We start from the raw sequence: 23,402 nt of genomic DNA on the forward strand, positions 1-23,402 counted from the left end.
GACTGTCCATCATTGGTCAGTGTGTAGCAAACGAAAAGAAAAAAAAATTTCCCAACCATTTGACATTTGAACCTTTTAGTTGTTGATAAATGATGCTGTCGATGACAATTGTCGAGAGAACGAACGAGAAAGCGAGAGGGAGTTGAATAGAAATAAAAAAAAACAAATGTTATCATGCGAAAAAAGTAGGTCAACTAATCAATTGTTGGAATTGGAATTTTTTTTTCTTTTTTTTCTGTAGAAATTTCAAATGAATTTCCGCAATTTAAAATTGAAAATTTTTTTTTTCAAAAAATGTTAATAATGTGCACAAGAACCGGCAATCTTATAATCACTAATCATTATCATCATCATCATTATTATCATTATCATCATCAGTTCCAGAACTAAGAGTTCCAATTTCCTAGCAACCAATTCTGAAGAAATTATTATTTTTTATTTTTTGTTCATCACCGGCTTTTTTGAATATAATGAATGGCATCAAAAATTGTCATCATCATCATCATCATCATTATTATCATAAACTATTTTTCATTCATTCATTCATTTTACTTGTATTTTTTCAATCATAGATAATTTTTGATTCTGTAAGATTTGAATGAATGAATGAATGAACATAAAGGCAATGGCAAATGATAACGATAATAATGATAATAATGGCGTTGAATTGAAATTTCTCTTTTTCTCTCTGGCGAATGAATGGAAAATTCGACCATATGAACGAAATCAATGGGGGAAAAAAAATGAAATAAATTCTGGCGCTATGCAGAATCAATTTTAATAATTTTTTTTTTTTGCTTTCTCCATTTTCATTGATTCTTATTGTCGACAAGAACCATGATGATGATGATAAAGTGAAGCGGAAAAAAATGGCGAGGAAAAAAAGAAGAATTTAGAAAGCCAAGAAAAAAACCAAGAATTTTTTTTTCTCTATTGAATTTTTTGTGATTTTTTTTTCGTGATTTTCTCTCATCGTTTATTATTAACATATCATATCATATCATATTGATTGTGAATGTTATTATGTCATCTATTTATAGACAGATAGATGGATTTGAAAAGAACAATATGGCCGTAATGTAATGTACATTTTTTTTTTTTTTTTTTTTTGGTTTTTATTTTCATTGATGATGATAATGGCCGTGGTGGTCATGTGTGTGTTGTTTTTTTTTTTTGTTCATTTTTCCATATTTTCATATCTGGACATGGTTTTTTTTCTGGACATGGTGTGTGTATAAATCTTTTTTTTTCCACTTCCATTTCGGTTGCATGTTTAAGTCAAGTTGAGTTGAGTTGAGAAAAATAAAAAAAAAGGAAAAAAAAAAGAAAATGGAAAACCAAAATTTCCACACCAATGAACATTATCGTCATCATCATCATCATCATGATCATTGAGGATGGCAAAGTGGCCCAGCAATTCAAACGAATCTTTTGACTTTTTTTTTTTTTGATCCATGGTTGATGTTAATATGTTCGGTCTGTGTGTGTGTGTGTGTGTTATAAGGCAGAACAAATATTTTTTTTTCTTATTCACTCGGTATAGGCCTGATTTTTTTTCGTTGTTGTTGTTGTTGTTTTCATTGATTTATTGAATGTTTGTGCGAAAAGTGGGCTTTTCCTCATTGCATTTTTTGTTGTTGTTGTTGTTGTTGTTCATTCCAGTATATGCACAAGTTGTTGTAATATATACAATCGAATCGAAACAAATTAATTCACACTTGAATCATCATCGGTCAATAAATGATGATAAAGTTGAAAGAATGAAAAAAGTGATGCCGTAAAAATTTAAAGTCGAATAAAAATGACTCAATGATGAAAGTCTATGTCATCATCATCATCAACACAATCAGCTCAAATAGACATGATCAATTGATTTTGATTTTGATTTTTTTTTTTACAAATGAAATCAATCAATCGATTGATCGACCGATATCGATTAATGAATAGAAAATAAAACCGGCCAATATATAGATATATAAACATTAGATCGAACATTTAATCAATCAATCAATCAATCGATTAATCGATTAATCACAGTGCAACAACTATAAAGAGAGAGAGAGAAAAAAAAAAATCTGCATTTTAGTAGTGGACATGTGTGATAAATTCATAACCCCACTACTACCAAAAACAAAACAAAACAAAAAAAATCTAAAAAACAGCAATGAAACGGTGATTATACACACATAGAGAGAAAACATTTCATTTTGCTTTTTGTTTTACCTCGGTACATAATAATAAATATGATGATGTACCGAGCAAAACAGGAGAAAAACCTAATCATTGCCATTGGGCTATGATTAAAATTATGGATCCACTATGTTTGCTGACGTTGCCATCATCAATTGGGGCCCCGAATTTTGAACATATATATAGATTATTATTAGGCGTCTATGTAAACAGCTAACATGTGTACACACACACACACACACGCAAAATATTGGATTTTGGAAAAGTTCCAGGAAATATTTTGAACGGATAGCTGCATAAGTGCTTTTAGAATTAAACAACAACAACAACAACAAAAAACTACCCCCGATTTCGTGCTAATACCCGGCGGGTTAACGGTAATTTTACAAACAAAACAAAAAAATCTTTAATGTTGGTAATAAATGAATGAAGTGTGTGTGTGAAAAGACAAAACAAAAAAACACAACGACAACAACAACAACAACAGCCAAATAAGAAAAAAAAACACTGGACAAATTTATTCACCGATGCATTTTTGCCGTGAAAAAAAAACTGGAAAAAAACCGGAATTCCATATGCGATTTTTTTTTTGCTTGCTTCCCATATTCCATACACACTTTATCCATGTACGTCATTGGTTTATATTGCAAAAAAAAAAAAATTCAGAACAAAACCATACTAGGCCAGGCGAACAGAACACAAAATCTCGGTTAATGATCAGTACAAACAAACAAACATACGCACAGAATTGCAGAATTTTGATAATAATAATAAAAAATCACAATATATTGTACAATCATAAACATTGTCGATGTAATGAAATGATTAATTATCCATAAATGAATTACTTATTATGGTCATGTTGCCGTCATATGATGATGATTATGATTTTGCTTTGTTTTATTTTGGATCATGGAATATCCTCGGATTTATTCTACTGTGTGTGTAATCGTATGTAATCTGGTTTTTTGTGCATACTGAATCTATATGGATATTGAGAATGAAGAGAAACAAACAGAAAAAAAAATCAGAAAAACAAACATACATGATGATCGTACGCAGTGATAAATATGATGATCATCATATGATCACTACTTTTTGTTCACCGATAATTTTTTTTCTTTTTTATTTTTTCATTTCTAGAGAAACATATAACAAGTATATATATTCATTACATGAAAAATGTAATGAATAAATTGTCATTACCATCATCATCATCATCATCATCATCATGATGACCGGTAATGATAATCATCATTTTCAATGCATCACGTATTGATCAAAGCTATGATGAGATAAAAATGATGATAATGTTGATGATGATGATGATGATGATGATTATGGGCATAGATTTTTTTTTATTATTCAGGTAATCCAATTGCAAATATGAGGTAATGAAAGCAAATCATGCTCAGGCACACACACACAACTCTAGATATTATGAATGACATTTATCATCATCATCATCATCATATTGGCCATATTATTGAACATTTATATTATTCGTATTTGATCACATTTGTAAACAAATAAACGAAATAAATACCAAAAACAGTAGATCGATCGATCGAACGATCGATATAGCAGCCAAAAAAAAAATATATGAAAAAAAAATAAATCAAACGAAAATGAATGTCGATTTTGATCAGCATCATCGTTGTAAAGGAAACCAAGTAAAAAAAAGATGTGAACAAAACACTTATACACACACACATAAACCAGAGAGAGAGAGAGAGACTTGTGAATAAACAAACAAACATTCCTATTTTCGATTTTGATTCCAATTCAATTTATTAAGTAAATAATAATAATAATATAATATATCTGGATCAACACTACAACAAGAATATTCTCTAGTTTTTTTCCATTAAATAGTCGAAAAAATGAAATATTCATTCAGCAATGGGCTGTATGTTTTTTTTTTCATTTGGTATAATATTCATTCATATATATAATAATGATAAAAAGTGATGATCTGAAAGAAGCACAAAAAAAAATCTCGAAAAAATTTCCATTTTTAAATATTATTGAGATGATAATGTGAGTAATGTGATGATGTTAAACCAAAAGATTAGATTCCATATGATGATTATCATGTAAGAATCGAATTCAAACATGGCCATTATCATTATGCATGTGATTCACATTATTCACATGCAAAAAAATGATTATCCTCGATGATTATCATCTTATAATTTGTATAGATAGACAAAAAAAAATAGATATGGAATATTCGAATCAATTGAAATATACAACTACGACCATAACCGATTCCGGATAAATTAATCGACTATAGCGAAACTATACCTAGAGATACCCATATACTGTGTGTAGTATGTAGTATTTTTTTTTTTACTGACTGATTCCTATCATATTATATCATGGTTGAATGTTGAATGATTCAACTTTTAGAATCTAGAATCCAGATCCAGATCCAAGTACAAAACGCCAGATGTTTTTTTTTTGCACATTAGCTTATGTATATGATATTCATCAAACGAAAATGGTTAACATTTCAAGAATCACAACGAAGAAGAAGAATGAGATTTCTAGATAGTTTGATAGATATTATTCATTCAAATAGATAGATAATGTCAGAAAATAGAAAAAAAAATATTCCCATCAATAGAAATTCTGTATTATGTTTTTTATGATAAAGTTTCGTGTTACCACGTCACCATACATGAATATACAAAAAAAAAAAATTCGTTTCGTATACAATCGAAATTGATTGCAGAATATTCCTTCGGTATTGTGATTTGATCCATTCTATAAAAAAAGGGAATAAAATGGGGTGATTGTTACAATTTTTGAATCTAGTCTAAAAGAGATGCCGTCTATTTTTACGTGTGTGTGTTTATATTTTCGGGTACAAGTGTCAAACTTGTCAGGTTTTGCATAGAATATTCCGGGTCGGCCATAATAATATTTCAATGTGAAAAAAAATGTCACTTGTGTGTGTGTGTGTGTGCTTGGTTGTTGTACATAGAATCTAGACAAACGCCCACTGAATGAAAACAAAAAAAAAACTAAACGACAAGCAAACATAAAACACACACACAAGTAGATATATGACAAGCAAAAACAACTGAGATAACTGAATATCGAATGAAGAGAGAGAGAGAGAGAGAGAGAGGGCAACGAAAAAAAAAATTATTCCTACATATAACACATACACACACACATTGAATGTTGTTGATTTATGGCCGTGGATAAATATTATCGTGTGAATTGGTGTATTGAATGAATGAATGGCCATTTTCAATGACGATGATGACGATGATGATGATAATGATAATGAGTATGAATGGCCATAGTAGACAAAATCATCCATTTCCAATAATCGATATTGATATGTTATGATATAACAATGATAGAAAATATCAAGATATAAATGAATATAATAGAATGGTGAATTGATCAATCTTCACACAATTATTATAGTAATAAAAAAATTTCAAAGGCCAACAAAAAAAAGAAAGAATTACACTGTAAGCAATAAGAAATATTACAGAGAATAAGAATAGATTTAAATTAACCAACAATTCTAACCAAAAAAAAAAAATCTGGTTCTGTACCAGAATAAATAATAAAAAAAAAGAGTTTAATCCATTACCACTACCATTTTATCGTTTGTTGTTCACTATCTTTTGGCATAGAATGAACTGAAATGAATAATTTATAAAATCTGATGAACACTTCCAGTGTTATTCTGTTTTTTGATTAGCAAAAACAGAATAACACTAAAAGGTAAGAAAATTGAATTAAATTGAAAATCAAACTGAATGATAAACCAAAAAAAAAAAATCTCAATTGTAGATCGTTTGATTCTTCTCATGAACATTAACGGGCAAATGTTAAAAATTCACACCCAATTCTAACAGAGAATTTGGCTACTGTTTAGTTTGATCATTCACATGATCTAAAATGAAAATAAAAATAAATTATTGATCAGATTTAATCAGAAATATATATATATTTGCCAATCAAAACAAACAAAAAAAAAACAATTGAACAATTGATAATAGAAATAAAGAAAACCGCAAATGAAAAAAAGAAGAAAATATTACGCACACAGATAGCATTTGTTCATTTCTGGCAAAAAAAAAAAAAAAAAAAAAAGCCAGAACCAGCTAAAAATATTAAGCGATCCAAAGTTTTCGTTGTTGTTGTTGTTGTTGTTCTTGAAAAAAAAATAAATACACAATCAACTTCAACGGTAACGATAACAACAACAACAACAACAACAACAATTACCCAATCAAAATTCTAATCAAATCGAATTTTGGTATTGGGAAAATCTAAAAAAATAAATTTGAGCCACACATATCATAGAGTAAGTAGTTTTTCTTTGATTTATTTTTTCATTTTTTTTCTACATTGAATTGTGCTGTATTGCATCATCATCATCATCATCATTATCTTTTTATTATTATTTCTGGTACAATAAGTTTGCACACCAACCAACCAACCAACCACCAACACTATTGATGATCAGAATATCAGACATTCATATGGTTGTATGTGATGTGCTCAATTTAATAGTTCGACACACACACACACAATACACAAACAACAACAACAAAAAAAACTCCGAAAACTTTATCAAAAGACAATATACAATGATGATGATGTTGGAAGTTTGTAAAGAAATTAACAGTCCTATGAACGGAACTAATTTTGTCATCGTTTTTTGCTGTTGATTGTGTGGTAGTGGTGATGACAAACAAACAAATAAACAAACAAACAAACGAAAAAAAAAATAAGAACTGATGGGACACAAGGAAATGCCAATAATGACCATATATGTGTATATTGAACAAACAATAAATGATTTGTGACAAAATCGAAATAGTCAGATATATATACAAACAAACAATGGCAATAAATATTTTGAAAACAGGAGAAAAAAAAACCCAAATGATTGGAATTGAGAATTTCATTTTTATATGTCATTATATACAAAGTGAACAACAGGAAGGAAATTAATCTTATGTGTGCGTGGGTGTGGGTGTAATGTTAGAATATCCTTAAAAATAAATAAGCAATGAATGTGTCAAATCTCATAAATAAACATACAAGACATTCATATCTTGTTTATTGATGATGACGATGATGGTGATAATTGAGATGATCAAATACAAGAAAAACAATCATCATCATCAAGACACAAGAGGAAAAATTGCAACCATGATTGTGAGAAGTGGTGTGATGAGTGTAGTGGCAAACATCTTTTAAACAACAACAACAACTACAAACAACAACAACAACAAACACAACACTTGAACAATATCAAAATGAAATGATATATTCGTTATTCGTTATATGAAACAAAAAAAAATTATGGCCAAAAGTTTTGATAAATCCCCCATCTACATGATCATCATCATCTTCATTATTATTAATCTAATTATGGTAGAGTAAAGGAAAAAAACAAATTTTCATGAAAATTTTTTCTTTTTTTTTTTGTCTCTTTCACATGTATCGATTCATTCTTTGAACCATATGATATATATTTAGATTAAGATATTCTGGTGGGGTGATATATATATATATAAGAAGAATAATAATAATCAATGAGGCAATAAATATTAAAATTATGTTTAAATATTCATTATATTAACATCATAATCATATCATAATATAATATAAATAATTTCCATTGGATTAGATAAGATTCAAATGGGATGCAAAACAGTAAACAAATACAAACCAGAAATAAATAAAACCAAAAAAAAAAAAAAAATGATGACAAGAATATCCAACAACCAGTCAAAAAAAAAAATTAGGATCCTAGTTGGTTGTACCGGAAATGTTTCTGTTTTTGTTTTTTTTTCTGGAAAATTTTTTTTCCAATTTTTTGCATAAAAAAGTTTTACCATTGTTGAACGTAATTGAATTATTTTGTTTTTTTTTAAAATCCTATTTCAACGTTCATTTTGAATTCTGATGTAAAAAAAAAAATATAGCCATATAATGTGTGTGTGTGTATTCCACTGACGTATTCAATCATTGAATGTTGTTGTTGTCGTTTTGTTTTTTTTTTTTTTTTTTTGTTTTTTTGGCTCACGAATTACACATCTATAAACACAACAGAAGAGCAAAAAAAAAAAAAAACATTGGCAGATGTTTATAGCCAGTAATGGTAAACAAAACGATTGAAAATAATAATAAAAAAAAACGACAACGACAACAATTTGGTAATTTTCAACGCACACACACAGAATCGTTTCCTGGTTATTCAATGAGAGAAAGGAAATTTTTCATCTAATAAAGTCACAACACACGATAACAAAAGTCAAAAGAAAGTGTAAATTATATATATTGTAAAAGAGAATAATAAATTTAAAAAGTTCAAAATGTCATCATCATCATCATCATCAACTGGGAAAAAAAAATCATTTTCAAATAGCTAAAATGGCAATCATCAGACATATTAAACATGGCTATTATTACTACGAATATTTCAACAGCAAATGACATTGCTTTTATATTCCAAAATCAAATTTGCAATTTTCATCCATAAATGCCGTGGAATATGAATCAAATTCAAAAATAAAATAAACTGAACACACTGGGCTACTAGGGTTAAAGTTTACAAACTTTCAAATAATAAAAGAACAAAAAAAAAACAGAATGTGAAACTAGAAACATTACAAGAAAAAAAAGTTTAAATTATTGGTGTGAGAAGAATTTATTTTTGTGTGCATATAAATTATTCTTTCAATATACAATTTAAAAGTGAAAAATTTGTGGAAATGTGTTTTTGAAAAAGAAAAAGATTAATGATTTCATTCTAATCAAAATAGAATCAAAAAAACGATTCTGAACCTAAATTAAATGTCTATTGTGTCATGGCTTTGTTTTGGTTGATGAATATGAAATGAAAATAAAATGAAATTCCATTTGACAATGACGACGACGATGATAAACAGAAATGAATATAATTCGAATGTTGATATTGTTGAAATGGAAAAAAACAGCAATAAAACGACAACAACAACAACAACAAAATAGTAATTCCAGCAAAGAGAATGTGATGAAAAACAAAAATTCAAACAAACATTCATTTGTAGACAAACTTGCAAATTTCCTTTTTTTATTTTTATTTTACTTGATTCAACATCAATATATCTATAATAATAATAATAATAACTATAACTATAACCATAACCATTCTGTGAGAATTTTTTTTTTGATTCCTTTGTTGTTTTGTTGTTGTTGTTCAGCAGCCAAAATAGAAAAAAAACGTTCAAAAGTCATAAATTCTCTCCATCTCTCTAGCTATCCGGAATCCGGAATCTTTCATTTAATTTTCTTTTCCATTATTTTATACATTCCAACATGTGTTGTTATGGTAGACAGTATCAAATTTTGGTCTTTTTTTTTGTTTGTTTGGTCTACAATGGATACAAGAACACTGGGTTATTATTATTTGGTGAAAATAAAGGGAAATTTTTTTTTAAAAAAATTCTGGTTCCAGGTTCATTTAATCGAGTAAAAAAAAACAACCTGATTCAAAAATTTATGAATCACAATCAATCATTTATTTATATATTTAGATAGAAACAACCAAAAAAAATGAGCAAAAAAGAAGAAAAAAAAGAGTGTGAAAAATTTCATTTCAACAACAAAAATAAAAAAAAAGATTAAAAATCCAATGTATATTCTGTGTAAAGAATATATATTCTATCGTCGTTACTCAATTTACAACAAAATGCAATCAACCATCACAGGAATATTATGGAGTGAAAAAAAACTTTATAAAAAAAAACTGTGGATATGCAATTTTTGATGATGATGATGATGATGATGAAAACTTGGAAATTAGCAACATTATTATAATGTAAATTTAATGTATGTTTGCGTGTGTGTGTGTGTGTGTATCACACGAATGATGGCCACATACACACACGGTAATATATAAGTAGACCATACACACACGCAAATACCGCAGAATAACAAAAAAAACAACAAAAAAACAACAACAAATTAGCCAGTGCAAACTAATTTTTTTTTTCTTCTTTAACATCTATTCAATATGGTAGTAAAAATAAAACACATGCACACACACACATACATTGAACATATTAACATCCAACATAGACATTATCATCGTGTATATAATGCATGATGATGTTATATTGTAATTTCGTTTTTTTTTTTACTTGGCTGGACAAACAAACAAACAAACAGTGATTGCCCAACAATATAAACAACGGCAATAAATACAATGATGATGATGATGATGAAAATCGGTATATACTTTGTGGATGAAGCGTAAAAAATAGAATATGAATGGGAGAAAAAAAATTTTTTTTTATTTTTTGGGTACAAGAAATGAAAATATTATGATTCCACGATAATAATGGATCCAGGCAGTAGCCAACAAAAAAAAAACCAAAACGAACAAACAACAGGAGAAAATAATATAGAGATTTTGGAGACTTGTGAGAGCCATAAAACCGTTATAATTCTACTTTGATGGTTAGCTAGAGTTGGTTAGTTGGTTAGCTGGTTGGTTGGTTGGTTATTATTTATTCGTAATAATGATTATCATTATCATTATTATTAACCAGTTTTTTTTCTACTTTTACTTTTTCATTTTTTTTATCTATGCACATACCATATAATGTCCATCATCAGAATATTCCATGGGTTATTCTATTTTTTTTTCACACACAAACGCTACACAGTTACACATACATTTATCGGTACATTGAATTCAGCAACCAACCAACCAACCAACTACAGAATATATAAAAAGAAACCATAACACAAATTCTTTTTCTGAATGTGATACTTATTCAGTGATATGCATTTCCGTTTGTATGTGTGTGTGTGTGTGTTTGTTTGAAAATAAATAAATAAAAAAAACAAATGTAGTCTTTCTCTTTTTTTTTAGACATTTGTTCTGACCACAATCACCACAGTAGTAGTCGTTAATTACGGACAATTTCATTTCATTTCATTTTTTTCATATATACTACCTATAACACTAAATAACCGTCTTACCATTGGCAATAATAATAATAATAATAATAATGGCCATTCAAAATGAAAATCGGTATGTTCAACTACCGAACATTTTTTTTTCAGGTACACACTGCACGTTGTTGTTGTCCATCACTTAAATTCATGGTAGAATATAAAAAAAAAGTTTATGAATGAATAAGCCAAGTACTATTACAATTCCTGTATGAAGAATGGAGATGGTGATGAAAAAAAAGAATAACTTTTACAGAATCAGGTGAAAACCAAAGAAAAAAAGTCCCCATTCATTTTACTGGATAAATTTTTTGTTTTGTTTTTTGTTATTGTTGTTGTTGTTGTTGTTGTTGTTGTTGCCTGTGTTTTATTATATTACCAGATGAAAAACCGGTAAAAAGAAACAGACAGACCTATATGTAATTTTTGTATTATTATTATTGCCAAATAATTCCCAAATGGATAGTCAACCACACACAAATATTGTAAATGTTTGTGTGAAATTATCGCATCAATCACAAATGTTTTGGTTTCATTTGGAAACAAAAAAAAAACAACCACCACCACCACCACCACCAGTACCACAACCATTGCACACACACACACACACAAATGAATCAAAATGACATGATATTATATATTAAAACATTGGCTACTTGGATCATCATCATCAACAAATATGCTGTAATTTAATGTTCATAATGGTCTTTACTGTATGAATAACAAAACAAAACGGAAAAAAGGATAATCTAATTGAATGGATAAGTTTTAGTTGTAAACGACCAAAAAAAAAAAAAAAAAAATTCCAACCATAATTCCAACAGTATATTGAAAATGTCAACTATATCAGAAAAACAGATTGTATATATCAAAATTCAGTTTATACACACACGCACATAGCAGTGAAAAATGAGTTCATATGAATCCAGTTATGACAACGACAAAGATCATCAATCTTAGTGACGATGACGATGATGATGATATGTGAGAGTCAATCTAATCATAATTATATAATCATACATTGGAAAGAGAGAGAGAAAAAGAGAGAGAGAACGAAAAAAATTTTGATTAAAATAAAATGCTAAATCTCAGATCATCATCATCATTTAATCTCAAATCTATTTTTAAAAATCCAAAATGATTGATCAAATTAATAGAAAACTAAAATGAATAGAATCAATATTCTTCTCTTCTCTTTTTTCCAATTTTTTTTTTTTTTTTGGTTAGTCGATTGTAAATATATTTGGATTGAAAAATGAAATCCACCCACTGGTGAATGGAAAAAACTTTTTTTCCAAGAAGAATAAGAAGAAGCAAAAGTTCAACATACCGATGATCAGGAAATGAAAAAGAAAAATAATCGATGATGTTTGGATTCAATCGATATGGGAAATGAAAATGAAAATTCAAAGAAATTTCTTTTCAGTTTCAATAAAGATTATGATTTGAATCAACCAAAAACAATGAAAATTTCTATTGGAAATAAACAGAAAAATGATATGCATAATAGATTGATTGATAACTGCCAAGATTTGATTTCCAGTTTGTCGATTTTCAATTAATGTTTTCATTCAGAATGGGAATAAAATTGAACAAAAAAAAGAACTAATAAAAAAGAAAGGAAATAAAACACCAAAAGTACAATTGAATGAATTTTGGACAACTCGTAAAAAAACCAGTAAAAACACACACACAATGCGTCATAAACATAAAAAAAAATTTGACTTACTATCTGATTTGTAATAATAGAAAAAGCAGGCCAATTTCTATTTTCACCCATGAATCAAGAATAAAAGTTGGTATTTTTTTTTTCTTTTATATTCTGTCTTTCTCTCTCAATTTCCAGAATCGTTTACAAATAAACCGACAATTGACAATGGCAACATTGCATGGAAGAAAAAAACAACAACAACAAATACGAAGCGACAACCATTGGGTGAATTGAAATTTGGAATTTCATTCATTCATTTTTTTTTCTCATCATAAATATTCACAGCGATGATGATATGAGCGCATACATCAGTATCGTCATCAACAACAATAAAAAAAATGTCAATTTTTTCTCATAGATTCTATGCATAGAATCCTTTATTTTTTCTTCTTTTTTTCATTGTCATTATTCTTTACTATTTGTAAAATTTTTTTTTTTGGTTTGGTTTGGTTTGTTTCTACCACCATCATCATTTTTTGTTTTGTTTTGTTTGTTATGAATCAACCACTACTAAATTCATCGATCTATGTCACTGTATTATTATGGAATTATAGTAGTGAGAGATATATGAGAATTGAATGAAGAAAATTGTATATACAATTCTTGAGTAAACAACAATAACAACAACAACAACAACAAGCTATCCAGGCAACTTTTTTGTTGTTGTTGTTGTTGTCTACCCAGCAAACAAACAAACAAACCAACAGAATAACAAGACACACACACATACACAAACATGACACGGCCACCAACATCAAACAAACAAACAAACAAACGAAAAAAAATATCGATAAATATACACCCAAAACAAATGAGACTACTACTACGTACGTACGTTCGATAGTGTTTTATTTTCTGTGTAGAATGCAAAAAAAAATGATTCTGAAAACAAATTGAAAAGCAAAGCATATAGTGTGACAAAAAAAATGAAGAAAAAAATGAAACTTGATTATATTCGACCTAAACCAGGAGAAAAAAAATGGACTAAAAATATCAAAATACAGTATTAAACAAGAAAAAAAAGTGAAATGAAACAAGAAAGCAAAAAAAAGAATGAATGAATGAATGAATGGTGGAAAAAATCGATTAATATCGATCGAAATCAACATGATATTACGGTACGAGGACACACATACCATACACAAACACACACCATTACTAGGAATTGAATGGATATGACATTCATTTTAGGATATAAAACAAAATTATGAAACTTATACCTCTCTATGTGTGTGTGTGTGGGTGCGATATGATGAGATGTAGGGAATATAACCGAATAAAGAAATTCACAGGCAACAACAGAAAAAAAAATTTGAAAATTCAACAATGGTAGGGAGCTGGGAGTCAATGGTAGCGCAAAAAAAAAATGGTTTTGATCATCACCATCATCATCGTAATCATGATGATGATCATCAACGATGAAAGAACAAACAAAATGTGGAAAAAAAGAAGAAAATTTTCAAATAACACACACACACACGACATCAAGAAGGAATAATTTAAAATGACAACATTTTCAACCAAGAACCAAAAAAAAACGGATCACACCATCATCATAATGGCTCACTTGATTCAGTTATTATATTCTGATATATTTCTTCCCACCCGCTATAGAATTCTTTAAACAAAATCGTAGAATCGTAGAATGAATATACGAAAAAATTTTTTTTTTCGTTTGTTTGTTTGTTTCAATCCAATTTTCGCCACACACAAAAAAAAATGAAAAAATTCAAATTTTCAGACGGAACCAAAAAAAAATATAAATAAATAAATGATGGTCATCGATTTTGGCAATATGGTCATCATCATTATTATAATCAGTTGAGAAATATAACCAGAACAAACAAACAAAAAAAAAATACTGATGTTTTGAAATTGAAAATTTTGTCCAGTAAATGTGGGTATACATGACTATTTTATTTTTTTTTCTCGGGCGATTGGTAAACATCCCATTAGATATTTTTGTTATACACAGGAATGAAAAAAAAATTTTTCGAAGTTTCTTATTTGAAGACGGCAAAATTTGTTCATGAAATAAGGAAAAAAAAACCAAATGGCCGGATCGGCAAATGTAAATAAAATTGGTATATATTTTTTTTCTATTTCATATTCTTGGTTTATTCCCAATAAACGGAAACTGAAAGTTTGCTTGACCACCACAAAAAACGATAGATGATGATGATGATTGAAAATACAGAATAAACAAAAAAAAAATGATGGATTTTGTGTGAGCACACACACAAAAAAAACGGACAGTAGTGGAGTAGTAGGAAAAAAAAGTGACATATATTGAAAGATTTCGAAATCAAAAGGGAATCGATATGAAAAGTGAACAGAACGAACAAACAAAAAAACAATATGTAATGCTGACTTTTGATTTGATTTCAATGGACAAATTGAAACTTTTGGTCAATCGTTATAGTTTGCTGTTACGCAAACATATTGATGATGAATCTATTTATTTCCGTCATAAACAAACCAAAAAAAAAAAAAAAACTGGATCATGAGCAATTCCAAATGTATGATGAGAAAAAAATGAAATGAACAGTCAACTATAATTTGATAATATGTCATAAGTTGAATGGTCTTGCATCACACCACCATCCCACAAATAAGTCAACAGCCATAATTTGTCAATGGTGGTGTGGTGAAAAAAAAAATTGTTTGAATATCGGCACAAAAAAAATAACCATGATAGACCATGTGTGTGTGTGTGTGTGTGTGTCCACCGAACACGGAATAGGAATTTAATCAAAGAATTGAAAAAAACACACACACACCCAATATTATTTTGATAAATCGAAATATTGAGCAACTGAACAAATGATCATTATCATCAACAAAATCTTTTCAAAATTGAATAAAAATCATCATCCAATTTATGAACGATTTTTTTATATCTCATTAAACAATGAATAAAAATGAAATCAATTCATTATGCAATCATCATAGCCATAAGCCAATTATGAATACCAAATAAAATGACTAATCATCATAATCGATTTAATGAATAAAAATATTCAAGAATTTGAGACAAAATTCCAATGAAATCAGAATATAAATCGCAAAAAAAAATAGCGACAAACACATAGACAGAAAGAAAGACAAATTGTGATGAATTTTTTTTTTCTTCTTTATAATACCCAAAACAACAAAGAATAATGATGATGATGACAGCCATCAACAAGACAGAACAAAAAACGAAGCAAGCAATTTGTCTTTTGCAACACATACACATACACACACAGCTGAAGAAAAATGATACATTGTCGCAATATTTATTTGTGAACATATTGTCATCACAATTGGCGATGACATATCAAATATTCGATATGATGATGATGATGATGATGTCCAAACAAAACAAACAAAAAAGATTAGATTTTGATGTGTGTGATGAAAAAAAAAATAAAGGATGAGCCCAGGATTTATAATAATAAGTATTATTTATTTATAAGAACCAGTGGTCAGCGGTAGAAAACAGAGGAATATATTTTTGGTTATCATTATTGCCATTATCCTTCCAACAAAAAACAAAACAAAAAAAAAACAAGACTGTCCATTGGTCATATGGAAAAAAAAGACTAAACTTCAATGTTCAACGCCATTGTTGACGATTTTATTTATTATTTTTGATTTTCATTTTAATCGTAAAATAAACATCCAAGATGAAAGACGAAAGAAAAGAATGTTGTGTGTTATTTGACGGGCCAAGGAAAATTTTCATCAAATGTAAAAGCTAAATGTTTGAGAAAGAGAGAGGGAGAGAGAGAAAAAAAAAAACATTAACCCAGAAGAATTTTGAACCAGGAACAAAAAAAAGCAATCATTTGCAATATGGGTGTGCTGGTTCGATATATAAAAACGCAAGATAAAGATAAGATGATGTGGTAAGTATTCAGAAACAACCACACGGAGAAATTGAGAAGGAAAAAAAATTCCAAAAAAAAACGATCCCAGAAAAAACCAAAAATTCATGTTCGCCAAAAACAACAACCGAACCAAACCAAAATTTCCATTTCAATCAGTTGGCTGTTTTTTTTTTTTTTTGGTTGAGACAAACCAACCATCAAAATGCCCAAGGCCAACAACATGTGATTCATGTGGTTGGCGATGCAAATTGAAAACTTTTAACTTTGAAAGCTATGAATATGAAGAATTGAACTTTTTGAAAAAAAAAGAAAATCAAAGATATTCAATGTGGAAAAAAAAGTCGAACCAGAATAAACGCCGATCAAACACACACACACATAGTGTGTATATGTGATCCGATTAATTTAAATCAATCTAATTTTGTGAAATTCCTCATGGAACAAGGGCAGAATTCACATTGTTTTTTTTCCTCATTCTGTCTCGATAATTCTAATCAATTTTTGTTGTTGTTGTTGATGGTGTTAACACAACAAAGTGCACACAACGATAGACAACAACAACAACAACAACAAGAACAAAAAAAAAAAGTTATGATTACACAAAGTGCCAAAACGATTACAATGAAAACAACCAAGTATCGACAACAACAACAACGATGATGATGAGTAATGGATGCCTAGCAATCAATCCCTATAGGGGAATGATGCATCATTTTTTGGAACTCAAATGTGTCGAACAAACTCATGGACATGTTGTAGACAGTAGACATTCATCCCAATTTTATTAGTTTTCTTTTTTCAAAAGAAAATTTTCTTCAAGTTTTGTGATGAGATTAAACAATATTATATAATATCATGATGATAATAATAATAATAATAACGACAAAAGACATGAATGTGAATGTGAATGATTAAGAAAAAGACCATTTTTTTTGGGCAAATCCAAGACATTGATGATGATTATTATGAGGATGATGGAACGTGATGAAATCTTTTCAATGTACAGAACTACCAACTAACTAAACATTGTGTTTCATTGTGTATGTGTGTGATCTATTAAATCTTTAAGATTGATTTAGATGTGGGTGTGAAAGAACAGACAAAAACAAAAACGAAGAAAAAAAATTCTCATTATATAAGCAGCTTATATATGATGATGATAAGGATAAGGATAAGGATACTGTTGAAAATTTGCAACCAAAATATTTCATTTCAACAATGTGTGTGTGTGTGTGTGTTTAAAATATATTAAAGAATCAAATCTAAATACAGAATAATTGTTCTACTTACAAATCCATAGCCACGAGATTTACCAGTCTGACGATCAGTAATGACAACAGCTTCTTCAATATCGCCGAATGTTTCAAAAAATTGTCTTAATGATTTATCGGTAGTATGATATGGTAGACCACCGACAAATATTTTCGTAAATGTTGTATCTTTCATTGGTTGATAATAATTATTATTATTATTATTATTATGATGATTATTTGTTGCCGATGTTGATGATGATGTTGTTGATGGTGATGATATTTGATGTTGATGATGATTATAATGATGATGATTATTTGAATGTGTCGATACGTTTATCGGTGGATGCATCACATTATTATTGGTCATTGTATTGTTGACCATATTGCTATTTGGTTGTTGCAAAGTTGTTGCTGTTGTTGTCGCTGTTGATGATGATGATGATGAATTTTTTGGTACCTGAAAATGATGATTATTATTATTATTATTAATAACACTGGCACTATTCAATATTGGTGATAATGGTGTTGAAGTAATGCCGGAAGCAGTCACAATTAATGATGGCGATGATGATGTATTAATGGTTGATGATTGTTGAGATTGTGGTGGTTGTTGTTGAGAATTTGGCAATAAAGGAGACGGTACTGGTGATGATGATGTTGATGTTGATGATGCTGTTGATGACGATGATGCTGCTGCTGCTGATGTTGGCTTACCATTCACCGATAGATTTGTTTCATTCATAGCCATATCATTATTATTATTTCCGGCTACTTGTAGCTGCTGCTGCTGCTGATCATTATTGCCCATTGATGAATGTGATTTTGAATCTGTCATTGATGTTGGCGATGATGTGTAATTATTATTCAACTGATTACTAATTGTTGTAGAATTATTATCCATAGAATTTGTTGTCGATGATGATGTTATTGTAGAATTGATCAAAGTTGATGAAGACTGTTGATTATTATTATTGTTATTCAGATTTCCATTTGTCATATTCAAACTTTGGCTGTTATTATTGTTATTGTTGTTGTTGTGATGTGAATTTGAACCATTATAATGATGTTGATGATGTGAATTATTATTATTATTATTATGGTGATGATGATGTTGATAATTGGTGTTTATTGTAGACTGTGAAAGTGTTGGTGGTGGTAGTGGTGGTGGCGGTGGTGGTATAGTACTAAATGATGACATTAACATATGATGATAATCATGAAATTGTTGTTGCGCTTGTTTAATTGAATAATGATCAATTCCGGAACCGGTAGCTGCTGAAGCAGCAGCTGCTGCTACTAATATAGCTGTAGTGTTATTTGATTGATGTTGTTGTTGTTGCTGTTGTTGTTGTTGATGTTGATGATGATGGTGATTAAGATGTTGATGAAAATGATGATGGTGTGGATGATATTGATGATGCCATGCATTATTGGCCATAGTTTTAGCTACCAAAGTGGCAGCTACCTTTTTTTTACTGTTGTGGTTGTGGCTGCTGTTTTTTGGATTTGTTCAATGTTTTTCACTTCCACTTTTATTTATTATTATCACCAGGTTTGATTTAATTTTGGTTTCAAATCAAAATTATCCATTTCACATAAGAATCAGAGTGAACAACAACAACAACAAAAAAAAATTAGGCACCATATTATAAATAACAACAACAACAACAACAATAAAAATAGAAATAACTGCAAAATAATGAAAAACAAAAACAAAAACAAAAGGCGACAACTGTGTTAATGGTTTGTTCGTATATATATTTTCTATGAATTAAATTGGATCATCATCACAAGCACGAACACACACATACAAATGACAATTAATTTGATTTCGATCACTTATGAGATGGCTTAACATTTGATACTTTGTTTTGAAATGATGATCATGATGATGATTCTCAAATTGTCGATAAAAATAACAATGACCAAAACATTATGGTGATATAATTGACCATCATTAACCATTGATTCCCATTAATTACACTGAAATGAATCATTTATTATGATCAGTGAATATTTGATGATTCAAAATTGGTTGAAACTAGAGAAAAAAAGAGATGTAAAAAAAATATGTAAAGAAACTTTATTAGAAATCAAATATGATGAAAGTTTTTTTTTTGGGAAATTTTCCGAAAATCATAAACAATATTTTGTTCAATTATTTATTCTACGACAAATAATACGCAAAAAAAAATCCTTCGAGAATAACCAAAAAAAAAGTTGGGCTTCCAATTGTGAGCAATACACACTCGGGACCATTGTCCGTTTCTTAAACAAAAAACACAATGAAAACTCTGAAACGAATAAAAAATAAAAAAAAAATTCTTAATTCTCAAAAGTTTCAAGTCAACAACAAAATTCTGGTCCAAAAAAAAAAATCCTCATCCACAAACCCTTATGGCAATGGATTGGTGATGCAATTAAATTTTTAGTGTTTGAAAAATTTATTTAAAAAATTTTTAAGTTTAATTTAGGATTGAAAAAAAAAGACTGACAAACAAACAAAAAAAATTTTTTTTTTTGTTTCAATGAAAAAAAAGGCACAAACATTAATCCATCACACACACACACACACATCAATATGGTAGTTTTTTTTATATTTGTCCATTTAATTGTGTATTAGTGGACCATTGTTGATAAAATGTTCGAAAAAAAAATAATTGAAAATGGTCAAAAAAAATAAAATGAAAAATAATTGGTAAAAATCGTTACTTATTCGTGCGAACCTTTTTCGTTATATGTGCATTAATTCATTGATGATGATTTTTTTTTTTTTTCATTGCATCGACCGTCCATTGAAATTCACCATTGCATTCATCGTAATGATGATTTGATGGAATGTTGGCCACGTCCATATATGGACGACATGAATGCACGGCACACACACACAACATCAAGTTTAATCTATTAGTTTGTTGAAATGTGTACGATGATGATGATGATGGTACTCTACCGGGATATGCCGTATATTGTCAACAAATGTTGTCGTCAATGGTGTAATTAATTATTAATAATTTTGAAATATTTATTTTTCATACAAAATATTCAAAAGTTTCCAAAAAAAAAAAATAAAACATCAATTTATTCTCCAATCCAAAAGCCATCATCATCATGTTGTTGTTGTTGCTGCTGCTGCTTTTTAAATATCCATCTTATCTATAGAAATGGAAATATTACATAAAATGGATAAAAAACATCGTTGAATCAACATCAACAACAACAACAACAAAAAAATTGGCCATAATAGCCAACAACAACAACAACAACAAAAAACCAGCCAAGAAAAAAAGAAAACATCCATAGAAACGATGATGATGATGATGGCCATGATGGTGCTTTACCAGAAAAAGAAAAAAAAAATATCCCAATAATGACCAGACCTTTTTCCACACACACACACATTTTTTTGTTGTTTTTCATTCATGTTCAAAATGAAAATTGTTTTTTTTTCTTTCTACCCAAAATGTGTATTTGTGTGTGTGTGTGTATGGGTTTTTCTCCCGTGTATGCCATCATAGTGGGGGCAAAAAAAAAACACAAACAAAAACAAACACCAGACGCACAATGGGCAGTCCAAAAAAAAAAAAAAAAAAAAATAGTTTCATACCAGATCTACTTGTGAGAACAAAAACAAAAACAAAAACAAAAAATTAATTTCTCTCCCCCACCTTCAGTTTTAATATCAGAGACGAAAAAAAAAAAAATTCACCAGAATATTATCCAAGCTATTACACTGATTGGACTTGGTTTATGTGCTGTTTGTCCAGGTTTTTTTTTTGGTTCATTGCTTCGGTTTCGTTTGCTTTATGTGTGTGTGTGTGTGTGTGTGTGTGTCAAAATCGGTCTCATAAACACAATAAAAAAAATGAAAATGAAAAAAAAAATTCTGTGGAAAATTGTATGGAGCAACAAAAAAAAAACCTAGATAGACTTTTGGGAATTGAAAATGCAACGATGATGATGATGATGATTGAAATGAAATTGATGCAATATATTTACTTGAAACTCAAATTGCTAAAGCGACATAGAAATAGAGATATTAAATTGAAAAATTGTATTCAAACACGCAAAAAATTTCACACTGTCTTGCTTATGATGATGAAGGTCAATCCAATGAGATTCATTTGCTTTTCCGGTATTCTAAATAATAACCATCATCATTTGTGCTCTAAAAAAACTCAACACACAACTCAAATTTTACAATTTCAATTTCAACAAATTAAAAAAAAAAACAGACAAACAAACAAAAAACTTCTTGAAATTCTTGATTCCTGTGAGAGAGAGAAAAAATGAATAGAAAAAAAATTCAATAATCCAACCGGACAGTGATGATGATGATAATAATAAAAAAACTTTTTATTTTAAATATTCCTATGATCATGGTCTTGCTGTTTTTTTTTTTGGACATAATGAATTTTATGGTCCACCATTAATGATGATGAAAAAAAAAGTTTGAATTTTTTTTTCCTTTCCATTTCTCTCTCTATATTCTCTTTTCATAAACATATGGGCGTTTACAGTATGTGGTGGGCGTTTTTTTTTTTTTGGTCTAAATTATTTACCATAATTCGTACACACACACACACAAACACATGAAGAAGATTAAAACTCAAAAATAGAGCAAGAATTTTTTTTTTTGCAATGAAAGATTCTTCAGTGACTTAAACGCACACACACACACACAGGAATGGCCATTATGAATTTAATTAATTTTGTGATAGCATAAAAAAAACGAGAAAAAGAAAGGGGTAATATATGAAACAAGCAAGCAAGCAAGCAAGCAAAAAAAAATATCGCTTTCCAAGTTATGAATATGAAATATTTGCTAATACCGACTAAACATATATGACAATGATAATGATGGTGTGTCTAAATCCAAGTAATGAAAATGATTACCAGTCTAAATATATATATGAATATTCTGTAGAATGGAGACAAGAGAATTCACATCACTAAAATGATGATGAAAATTATGGTTCAAAAAAAAAAAATTTTTTTGTCTGGTTCCAAATTTTTTTCTTATTATCATTGTATTAGCTCAGTTAGCTCTTATTTACAAGCTTTTTCTTTTCTTATTTTCTGGTTCTTAAAACATAAATTTTCACTAGAAAATAAAAATCAATTCTATGAAAAAAAGGATCTAGTTTCATCGTCATCATCATCATCATCATCGAATATTCTTCTGTGTGTGTGTGTGTTTGGAAAGAAAATTTGTTTTTGTTGTATAGATAAAATGAATGGCTTTAAACCAGTTAGTAATGGGTTGATAGAGAGAGAGAAAAAAAATGATCCGTTTTTTTTTTGGAATACCGGATCCACTATCAACGAAATAACCATCATCATCATCATCATTATGTTGAAAATTTATGTGAATGTGAATTATTATTG

At 28.8% G+C, this 23,402-nt stretch overlaps 1 protein-coding gene across 2 annotated transcripts in view; it reads right to left on the reverse strand.

The window, feature by feature from the left end:
* LOC124495671 (uncharacterized) overlaps positions 1-23,402 on the reverse strand; it is a 61,677-nt gene that overhangs the window by 26,936 nt on the left and 11,339 nt on the right. For both annotated transcript variants that reach the window (XM_075733214.1, XM_075733215.1), the window contains exon 2: positions 18,052-20,055. In XM_075733214.1, the coding sequence (XP_075589329.1) occupies positions 18,052-19,452 (1,401 nt within the window). In that variant the 5' untranslated portion in view covers positions 19,453-20,055. The remainder of the gene's footprint in view (positions 1-18,051; positions 20,056-23,402) is intronic.

Source organism: Dermatophagoides farinae, chromosome 8, assembly GCF_024713945.1.
Source record: "Dermatophagoides farinae isolate YC_2012a chromosome 8, ASM2471394v1, whole genome shotgun sequence".
NCBI classification, from domain to species: domain Eukaryota; kingdom Metazoa; phylum Arthropoda; class Arachnida; order Sarcoptiformes; family Pyroglyphidae; genus Dermatophagoides; species Dermatophagoides farinae.